Below are 12143 nucleotides of genomic sequence, written 5' to 3'. Positions count from 1 at the left end.
ATAATAATAATTATTATTTATAATTTATAATAATAATAATAACGGCATTTACTAAGCACCTACTATGTGCAAAGCACTGTTCTAAGCGCTGGGGAGGTTACAAGGTGATCAGGTTGTCCCCCGGGGGGCTCACAGTCTTCATCCCCATTTTCCAGATGAGGGAACTGAGGCCCAGAGAAGTGAAGTGACTTGCCCAAAGTCACCCAGCTGACAAGTGGCAGAGCCGGAATTTGAACCCCTAACCTCTGACTCCAAAGCCCATGCTCTTTCCACTGAGCCATGCTGCTTCTCTAATAATAATATAATAATAATTATTTATAATTTATAATAATAATAATAATGACATTTATTAAGCGCATACTATGTGCCAAGCACTGTTCTAAGAGCTAGGGTAGATGCAAGGTAATCGGGTTGTCCCACTTGGGGCTCACAGTCTTCATCCCCATTTTACAGATGAGATAACTGAGGCCCAGAGAAGTTAAGTGACTTGCCCAGAGTCACCCAGCTGACAAGTGGCGGAGCCGGGATTCGAACCCATGACCTCTGACTCCAAAGCCCGGGCTCTTTCCACTGAGCCACGCTGCTTCTCCAGTTCATGGCCTGGGCCACCACGGGACTGGGGTCGGAGTGGGGATGGGGCAGTCCCAGCTCAAAGCCAATGGACTGACTTTCTGTGGGGGGGTGGTCTGGCTGACTCAGTCATACTTATTGAGCGCTTACTGTGTGCTGGGCACTGTACTAAGCGCTTGGGAGAGTACAATATAACCATAAACGATAAGAGAAGCAGTGTGGCTCAGTGGAAAGTGGCTTTGAAGTCGGAGGTCACAGGTTCAAATCCCAGCTCTGCCACTTGTCACCTGTGCGAGCCCGCTGTTAGGGAGGGACCATCTCTATATGTTGCCGACTTGTACTTCCCAAGCGCTTAGTACAGTGCTCTGCACGCAGTAAGCGCTCAATAAATACGACTGAATGAATAACTTTGGGTAAGTCAACTTCTCTGGGCCTCAGTGACCTCATCTGTAAAATGGGGATTAAAACTGTGAGCCCCCGCCCCGTGGGACAACCTGATCACCTTGTAACCTCCGCAGCGCTTAGAACAGTGCTCTGCACATAGTAAGCGCTTAACGAACACCATCATTATTATTGTTATGGGTTCAAATTCCGGCTCCGCCACTTGTGAGCTGTGTGCCTTTGGGCAAGTCACTTCACGTCTCTGGGCCTCAGTTACCTCATCTGGAAAATGGGGACTGTGAACCCCCCGCCATGGGACAAGCTGATCACCTTGTAACCTCCCCAGCGCTTAGAACAGTGCTTTGCACATAGTAAGCGCTTAACAAACACCATCATTATTATTGTTATGGGTTCGAATTCCGGCTCCGCCACTTGTGAGCTGTGTGCCTTTGGGCAAGTCACTTCACGTCTCTGGGCCTCAGTTACCTCATCTGGAAAATGGGGACTGTGAGTCCCCCGTGGGACAAGCTGACCACCTTGTAACCTCCCCAGTGCTTAGAACAGTGCTTTGCACATAGTAAGCGCTTAATAAGTGCCATTATTATTATTATTATTATAAACAGACACATTTTCTGTCTAGAACTGTTGCTAAATGTGTTGCTAAAAGGCTTTAGTACATCATCTGATTATATTTTTATTATTAATACTGCTGATTCTCTCCTGACAATGTGCAGAGCCCTATTCTTAGCAGAAGAAAATGAACTGTGATTCTCCCTGGACCACAAAAACTACCACAGGGAGGTGAGGGTAGAGCTAAATGGAGAGCTATAAAATGAGAATGAGATCCAAACTCCAATGAAATTGAGTTAAAATTCAACTGTAAACAATATCGGCAGTAGAAATAGCCCCCTTTTTCCTCTCCTCCTCCCCACGGCCCTTGTATATATTTGTACAGATTTATTACTCGATCGTACTTGTACATATTTACTACTAAATGGGGACTAAGTCTGTGAGCCCCACATGGGACAACTTGATTACCTTGTATCTACCCCAGCGCTTAGAACAGTGCTTTGTACATAGTAAGTGCTTAATAAATGCCATCATTATTATTATTACTCTATTTTGTTAACGATGTGTTAACAATAGAGCTGTAATTCTATTTACTCTGACGGTTTTGACACCTGTCTACATGTTTTGTTTTCTTGTCTGTCTCCCCCTTCTAGTCTGTGAGCCCGCTGTTGGGTAGGGACCATCTCCTTATGTTGCCGACTTGTAATAATAATAATAATGATAGCATTTAGTAAGCACTTACTATGTGCCAAGCACTGTTCTAAGCACTGGGGAGGTTACAAGGTGATCAGGTTGTCCCACGGGGGGCTCACAGTCTTTATCCCCATTTTACAGATGGGGTAACTGAGGCCCAGAGAAGTGAAGTGACTTGCCCAAAGTCCCACAGCTGGCAATTGGCGGAGCCGGGATTTGAACCCATGACCTCTGACTCCAAATCCCCGGCTCTTTTCCACTGAGCCATGCTGCTTCATTTTGTTAATGATGTGCATATAGCTGCAATTCTATTTATTCTGACGGTTTTGACACCCGTCCACATGTTTTGTTTTGTTGTCTGTCTCCCCTTTGTAGACTCTGAGCCCATTGTTGGGTAGGGACCGTCTCTACGGGTTGCCGACTTGTACTTCCCAAGCGCTTAGTACAGTGCTCTGCACACAGTAAGCGCTCAGTAAATACGATTGAATGAATGCAGTCTGCGGGCAGCCCTTTAAAGCGCTCAATCACCACATCATCGTCATCAATCGTATTTATTGAGCGCTTACTGTGTGCAGAGCACTGTACTAAGCGCTTGGGAAGTACAAATTGGCAACATATACAGTCCCTACCCTACAGTGGGCTCACAGTCTAAAAGACTCCACATCCCCTTCCACTATGCCTCAACACCCTCCTACTACTACTACTACTACTAATAATAATGATGGCATTTATTAAGCGCTTACTAAGTGCAAAGCACTGTTCTAAGCGCCCACCTCGCTCCTCTAATGCCAACCTTTCACTGTATCTCAATCTTGTCCATCTTGCGCTGACTTCTCTCTCACCCACGTCCCGCCTCTGGCCTGGAACATCCTCCCTCCTCATATCCGCCAGACAATGACTCTTCCCCATTTCACTCATTCATTCAATCGTATTTACTGAGCGCTTACTGTGTGCGGAGCACTGTACTAGGCGCTTGGGAAGTACAAGTCGGCAACATATAGAGACGGTCCCAACCCAACGGCAGTCTAGAAGGGGGAGACAGACAACAAAATGAAACGTATTCACAAAATAAAATAAATAGAATAAATATGTACAAGTAAAATAGAGTAATAAATATGTGCAAACATATATACATATATTACATATATACGTATACATATATTATTATTCTCCCCCTCATCCCCCTCTCCACCCCCCTGCCTTACCTGCTTCCCTTCCCCACAGCACCTGTATGTATATATATATATGTATTTGTACACATATATATGTATATACATATATACATATGTACATGTATACATATATACATACATATACATATATATGTGTTTGTACATATTTATTACTCTATTTATTTATTTATTTTACTTGTACATATCTATTCTATTTATTTTATTTTGTTAGTATGTTTGGTTTTGTTCTCTGTCTCCCCCTTCTAGACTGCGAGCCCGCTGTTGGGTAGGGACTGTCTCTAGATGTTGCCAACTTGGACTTCCCAAGCGCTCAGTCCAGTGCTCTGCACACAGTAAGCGCTCAATAAATACGATTGATTGATTATTGTCAGACAGGAAGGATGGTGGTGCTGTCTACAGTGATGGGAAGGTCAGGGAGAGGACAGGGTTTCGGGGGGAAGATAAGGAGCTCTGTTTTGGACATAAGCTTGGGATGATGGGAGGACATTTCAATCAATCAATCAATCAACTGTATTTATTGAGCGCTTACTGTGTGCAGGGCACTGTACTAAGCGCTTGGGAAGTACAAGTTGGCAACATATAGAGACACAGATGAACAGATGTGTAATTGATTTAATTACATTAATGTCTGTCTCCCCCTCCAGACTGGAAGCTTGTTGTGGGAGGGAATGTGTCTGTTTATTGTTACACCGTACCCTCCCAAGCACTTAGTACGGTGCTCAATACACTATTTAGTACGGTAGGCGCTCAATAAATACGAATGACTAACTCTCAGCCCACCTCTACCTTCCTCCAGATTTTGTTGTCGACAGACTCCCTGGACACGATAATGGCCGTATTTGTTAATAATAATAATGATGGTATTTGTTAAGCGCTTACTATGTGCAAAGCACTGTTCTAAGCACGGGGGAGGGTACAAGGTGATCAGAGTTGTCCCACGGGGGGCTCCCAGTCCTAATCCCCATTTTCCAGATGAGGGAACTGAGGCCCAGAGAAGTGAAGTGACTTGCCCAAAGTCACACAGCTGGCAACTGGCGGAGTTAAGCACTTACTATGTGCCATGCACTGAACTAAGCGCTTGGGGAGAAACAAAAACAATAAGGTTGGACCCAGTTCCTGTCCCACGTGGGACTCACAGACTAAACGGGAAGAAGAGGTAATGAACCCCCATTTTACAGATAAAGAAACTGAGGCACAGAGAATGTATGTGACTCACCCAAAGCCTCACAACAAGTGATAAATACACGTATATGTATATATGCATATACACATACCCATATACATATACACACACATACCTACATATATATATATGCATATACATATACATGAGAGCAGTGTGGCTCAGTGTAAAGAGCCCAGGCTTGGGAGCCAGAGGCCGTAGGTTCTAGTCCCGACTCTGCCACTTGTCTGCTGTGTGACCTTAGGCAAGTCACTTCACTTCTCTGGGCCTCAGTTCCCTCATCTGCCAATGGGGACTGTGAGCCCCACAGGGGACAACCTGATTATCTCGTATCTACCCCAGCGCTTAGAACAGTGCTTGGCACATAGTAAGCGCTTAACAAATACAATCATCATCATACATACATAATACTAATAATGGCATTTGTTAAGCGCTTACTATACATATACATATCTACATACACACACACATACATACACATACATAAACACATACATACATATATACACACATACATACACATATACACATATGCATGCATACACATAAACACACATATACACACATACCCATATATACACATACACATACACACACACATACATACACACACATATACACATGCATATATATACACACATACACATGCATATACATACACATACACACATACACATACATATATACACATACACACACATCTATATACACATACACACATACACATATATACACATACACACACATACATATATATACACATACACACACATACACACATATGCACACACATATATACACATACACACACACATATGTACACATACATGCACATACATACATTCACATACAGACACATACATATACGCATACACACACATACATACACATGCATATATATACACACATATACACACATACACATGCATATACATACACATACACACATACACATACATATATACACATACACACATACACACACATATATATACACATACATACGCATATACATACACATACACACATACATGCACACACATACATACACACATACATGCACATATGCACACATACATGCACACATGCATGCATACACATACATACACATACATGCACATACATATATGCATACACACATACATACATACACACACATACATATACATGCATGCATACACATGCATATATATACACACATACACATGCATATACATACGCATACACACACACATCTATATACACATACACACATACACATATATACACACACACACACATACATATATATACACATACACACACATACACACATATGCACACACATATATACACATACACACATACATATGTACACATACATGCACATACATACATTCACATACAGACACATACATACATGCATACACACACATACATACACATGCATATGTATACACACATACACACGCATACACATACACACATATACACACATACACATGCATATACATACACATACACACATACACATACATATATACACATACACACATACACATACATATATATACACATACATACACACATGCACACACACACACATACATGCACACACATACATACACACATACATGCACATATGCACACATACATGCACATATGCATGCATACACATACACACACATACATACACATGCATATATATACACACATATACACACATACACATACATATATACACATACACACACATACATATATATACACATACATACACACATATATACACACACATGCACACACACACATACACACATACATGCACACACATACATACACACATACATGCACATATGCACACATACATGCACATATGCATGCATACACATACATACACACATATACACACATACACATATGCATACATACACATACGCACACATATACATACATGCATACACATGCATACATACATACTCACATATACACACATGCATATATATCCACATACACACATACATACATACATACACATACACACTTATATACACATACACACACATATATATATATATACACATGCACACACATATATACACACACACACACACACATACATACATATATACACACACACACATATACATACATGCCCAAAAAGTGGCGAGAGGAGAACCCAGCCCTCTGACTCCCAGGTTTGAGTTCTTTCCACTAGGCCAAGAAATATTAGGAGGAATGTTGATTTTTCACCTGTCGCGAGGACTGTAATCGTTTCTTACCTTGCAGTTTTGCTCCCAGAAGGACGGAGGCAACAATTGCACAGGAAGATGGGTTTTGAGGATGCGAGGCGAGGGCATTGTATTAGCCGAATCCACACCTGCAAAACCGTTCCGTTTCAGTCAGGACGATCTGGGCTTTTTTTTCCCCCCACACCACTACTGTCTCCCAGTTGAGTGAAACTCCCCGTGGACACGCAGTGTGTCACTTGCCGGTTAGGTAACAATAATAATAACAATAATAATAATGATGATGATGATGGCGTTTATTAAGCGCTTACTATGTGCAAAGCGCTGTTCTAAGCGCAAGGGAATCAGGTTGCCCCCCAGGGGACTCACAGTCTTCATCCCCATTTTCCAGATGAGGGAACGGAGGCCCAGAGAAGTGAAGTGACTTGCCCGAAGTCACACAGCTGACAATCGGCAGAGCCGGGATTTGAACCCATGACCTCTGACTCCAAAGCCCGGGCTCTTTTCCACTGAGCCACCCAGGTGCTTAATACAGTGGGCTCTCAATCAATCAATCAATCGTATTTATTGAGCGCTTACTATGTGCAGAGCACTGTACTAAGCGCTTGGGAAGTACGAATTGGCAACACATAGAGACAGTCCCTACCCAACAGTGGGCTCACAGTCTAAAAAAACATACAGTCTCAATAAATACTACCAATGTCTCCCGGATACTTGACTTGATCATCATCTGTTTTTACCAAGAAGAGCAGGATGTGGAAAAAAAAATTTAACTGCAGGCATCCCTGCCCTTCCTATCAAATCGGTCAAGCGGTAGTATTCATTGAGCGCTCACCTTGTAACCTCCCCAGCGCTTAGTACAGTGCTTTGCACATCGTAAGTGCTTAATAAATGCCATCATTATTATTATTATTATTACTGTGTGCAGAGCACTGTGCGGAGCACTTGGGAAAGTTGGTAGATGTGAGCTGTGCTCCGTAAGGAGCTGGCGATCTAGCCTAGGGGAGAGACAGCAAAATAATAATAATAATAATAATGGCATTTGTTAAGAGCTTACTATTCATTCATCCATTCGATCGTATTTATTGAGCGCTTACTGTGTGCACAGCACTGTACTAAGCGCTTGGGAAGTACAAGTTGGCAACATGTAGAGACGGTCCCTATGTGCAAAGCACTGTTCTAAGGGCTGGGGAGGATATAAGGTGATCAGGTTGTCCCACGTGGGGCTCACGGTCTTCATCCCCATTTTACAGATGAGGTCACTGAGGCACGGAGAAGTGAAGTGACTTGCCCAAGGTCACACAACTGACAATTGATGGAGCCGGGATTTGAACCCATGACCTGTGACTCCCGAACCCGTGCTCTTTCCACTGAGCCACACTGCTTCTCTGAAGAAGTTCCAGGTAATAATAATAATAATAATAATACTGATGATGGCATTTGTTAAGTGCTTACTATGTGCACAGCATTGTTCTAAGTGCTGGGGGGGATACAAGGTGATCAAGCTGTCCCACGTGGGGCTCACAGTCTTCATCCCCGTTTTACAGATGCGGTCACTGAGGCTCAGAGAAGTTAAGTGACTTGCCCAAAGTCACACAACTGACAATTGGCAGAGCTGGGATTTGAACCCATGACCTCTGACTCCTGAGCCCGTGCTCTTTCCACTGAGCCACACTGCTTCTCTAAAGAAGTTCCAGGTAATAATAATAATAATAATGATGGCATTTGCTAAGCGCTTACTATGTGCAGAGCACTGTTCTAAGCGCTGGGGGGGATACAAGGTGATCAAGCTGTCCCACAGGGGGCTCATAGTCTTCATCCCCATTTTAATAATAATAATAATAATTGGCATTTGTTAAGTGCTTACTATGTGCAAAGCACTGTCCTGAGCGCTGGGGAGGATACAGGGTGATCAGGTTGTCCCACGTGGGGCTCACAGTCTTCATCCCCATTTTACAACTGAGGTAACTGAGGCTCAGAGAAATTAAGTGACTTGCCCAAGATCACACAGCAGACATGTGGCGGAGTCGGGATTCGAACCCATGACCTCTGACTCCAAAGCCCAGGCTCTTTCCACTGAGCCACGCCGCTTCTGGGGGCAACCGTGGTGTATGCCTAAGGGTTGAGGTGGGGCTTGGGAGATGGGGTGAGGATCTAAGGGTTTAGGAAGTGAAGACTCGAGGGCAAATTGGTGCAGTACTTGGGGAAATGAGAGATCAGTCAGGGAATCGATCGATCAAGGGTATTTACTGAGCGCTTACTCTGTGCACAGCCCTGTACTAGGGAACCAGCATGGCCTAGTAATAATAATAATAATAATGATGGCATTTATTAAGAGCTTACTATGTGCAAAGCACTGTTCTAAGCGCTGGGGAGGTTACAAGGTGATCAGGTTGTTCCATGTGGGGCTCACAGTCTTAATCCCCATTTTAGAGATGAGGGAACTGAGGCCCAGAGAAGTGAAGTGACTTGCCCAAAGTCACACAGCTGGCAATTGGAGGAGCCGGAATTTGAACCCATGACCTCTTGACTCCCAAGCCCGGGCTCTTTCCACCGAGCCACGAGACACGAGTTCCGATAGAGCAGTAGAGTTAGGAAAGCTGACTGCTCGCCCGTTCACCTCCCGAGAGGAACGAGTGGCGAACAACTATAAGTCAATCAATCAATCAATCGTATTTATTGAGCACTTACTGTGTGCACAGCACTGTACTAATCGCTTGGGAAGTACAAGTTGGCAACATCTAGAGACAGTCCCTACCCAACAGTGGGCTCACAATCTAAAAGGGGGAGACAGAGAACAAAACCAAACATACTAACAAAATAAAATAAATAGAATAGATATCATCATCATCATCAATCATATTTATTGAGCGCTTACTATGTGCAGAGCACTATACTAAGCGCTTGGGAAGTACAAATTGGCAACATATAGAGACAGTCCCTACCCAACAGTGGGCTCACAGTCTAAAAGGGGAAGACAGAGAACAGAACCAAACATACTAACAAAATAAAAAAAATAGAATAGATATGTACAAGTAAAATAAATAAATAAATAGAGTAATAAATATGTACAAACATATATACATATATACAGGTAAAATAAATAGAGTAATAGTCATAAATACAACATAAATAATAAGTCAAAGATTCATACAGTTCTTTTAGACTGTGAGCCCACTGTTGGGTAGGGACTGTCTCTATATGTTGCCCACTTGTACTTCCCAAGCGCTTAGTACAGTGCTCTGCACACAGTAAGCGCTCAATAAATACGATTGATTGATTGATTGATACAAGCTGTGAATTTAGGAGGGCTCTGAAGATGGGTTTGTCTGGAGGGAAGTAAATCATGGAATTAGGTCACCAGGCACAAAGCGTTTTCTACAGATTGTTGATGATGATGACGGCATCTCTTAGGCGCTTACTATGTGCAAAGCAAAACCAAACATACTAACAAAAGAAAATAAATGGAATAGATATGTACAAGTAAAATAAATAAATAGAGTAATAGTCATAAATACAACATAAATAATGTCAAAGATTCATACAGTTCTTTTAGACTGTGAGCCCACTGTTCGGTAGGGACTATCTCTATATGTTGCCCACTTGTACTTCCCAAGCGCTTAGTACAGTGCTCTGCACACAGTAAGCGCTCAATAAATACGATTGATTGATTGATTGATACAAGCTGTGAATTTAGTAGGGCTCTGAAGATGGGTTTCTCTGGAGGGAAGGAAATCACGGAATTTGGTCACCAGGCAAGAAGCGTTTTCTACAGATTGTTGATGATGATGACGGCATCTCTTAGGCGCTTACTATGTGCAAAGCAAAACCAAACATACTAACAAAATAAAATAAATGGAATAGATATGTACAAGTTAAATAGAGTAATAGTCATAAATACAACATAAATAATTAGTCAAAGATTCATACAGTTCTTTTAGACTGTGAGCCCACTGTTGGGTAGGGACTGTCTCTATATGTTGCCCACTTGTACTTCCCAAGCGCTTAGTACAGTGCTCTGCACCCAGTAAGCGCTCAATAAATACGATTGATTGATTGATTGATACAAGCTGTGAATTTAATAGGGCTCTGAAGATGGGTTTCTCTGGAGGGAAGTAAATCACGGAATTAGGTCACCAGGCACGAAGCGTTTTCTACAGATTGTTGATGATGATGACGGCATCTCTTAGGCGCTTACTATGTGCAAAGCACTGTTCTAAGCGCTGCTCCCTGGGGGATGTAGGGAGGGGAGGGAGCTAGGCAACAAGCGTTTGTGCTCATGAGGCGGCTACTGAGGGAAGGAGGAGGATCCTTTCCCCGCTAGACTGCAAGCTCGTTGTGGGCAGGGAATGTGTCTTGTGTCTGTTTACTATTCTACTGTATCCTCCCAAGCGCTTAGTACAGTGCTCTGTTCGCAGTAAGCGCTCAATAAACACAACTGACTGACTTTCGAGCCAAGCTGGACTTCCCAGGCGCTTGGTGTGGTGCTCTGCACACAGTAAGCGCTCAATAAATACGATTGAATGAATCCCCCCCTTACCCCCTTCCCCTCCCCACAGCACCTGTATATATATTTGTACGTATTTATTACTCTATTTATTTTATTTGTACATATTTTATTTTGTTAATATGTTTTGTTTTGTCCTCTGTCTCCCCCTTCTAGACCGTGAGCCCGCTGTTGGGTAGGGACCGTCTCTATGTGTTGCCAACTTGGACTTCCCAAGCGCTTAGTACAGTGCTCTGCACACAGTAAGCGCTCAATAAATATGACTGAGTGAGTGAATGAATGAGTCCCGGGCAGGAATGGAGGCCGGGCCGCTTACCGGACGGGAGCGGAGGGATGATCCACTCGATGAAAGGGCTCCGGAGGTGAGTGGGCGCACGCTGGCACTTCTCCACATCCCCATCCTGTTGTATCATGTCCACGATCTCCTGGGTCCACGTCGTCCCTGAATTCCCAGAAGCCGGAAGAGTGGGCGTTAAGAAGGAAAAATAAACTCAGTGCCAAGCGCCGGATCTGTAAACTATTGGGGAAAAATTGTCTGACCTTCCTCAGAATCAATCAGTCATCATCATCATCATCAATCGTATTTATTGAGCGCTTACTGTGTGCAGAGCACTGTACTAAGCGCTTGGGAAGTACAAATTGGCAACATATGGAGACAGTCCCTACCCAACGGTGGGCTCACAGTCTAAAATAATCAATCGTATTTATTGAGCGCTTACTATGTGCAGAGCACTGTACTAAGCGCTTGGGAAGTACAAATTGGCAACATATAGAGACAGTCCCTACCCAACAGTGGGCTCACAGTCTAAAATAATCAG

The 12143-nt window shown here is 43.2% G+C and overlaps 1 protein-coding gene across 1 annotated transcript in view; it reads right to left on the bottom strand.

Moving 5' to 3' along the window:
- The window catches only part of LOC119948167 (sulfotransferase 1C4-like), a 55924-nt gene that overhangs the window by 31875 nt on the left and 11906 nt on the right, over positions 1-12143 (bottom strand). The window contains exons 2-3 of the mRNA XM_038770104.1: positions 11642-11767; positions 6852-6949 (exon numbers count right to left, since the gene is read on the bottom strand). Of these exons, the coding sequence (XP_038626032.1) occupies positions 6852-6949; positions 11642-11767 (224 nt within the window). The remainder of the gene's footprint in view (positions 1-6851; positions 6950-11641; positions 11768-12143) is intronic.

The sequence above is a fragment of the Tachyglossus aculeatus genome, chromosome 2, assembly GCF_015852505.1.
Source record: "Tachyglossus aculeatus isolate mTacAcu1 chromosome 2, mTacAcu1.pri, whole genome shotgun sequence".
Taxonomy (NCBI): Eukaryota; Metazoa; Chordata; class Mammalia; order Monotremata; family Tachyglossidae; genus Tachyglossus; species Tachyglossus aculeatus.
This window is presented reverse-complemented; position numbering and strand designations above follow the sequence as displayed.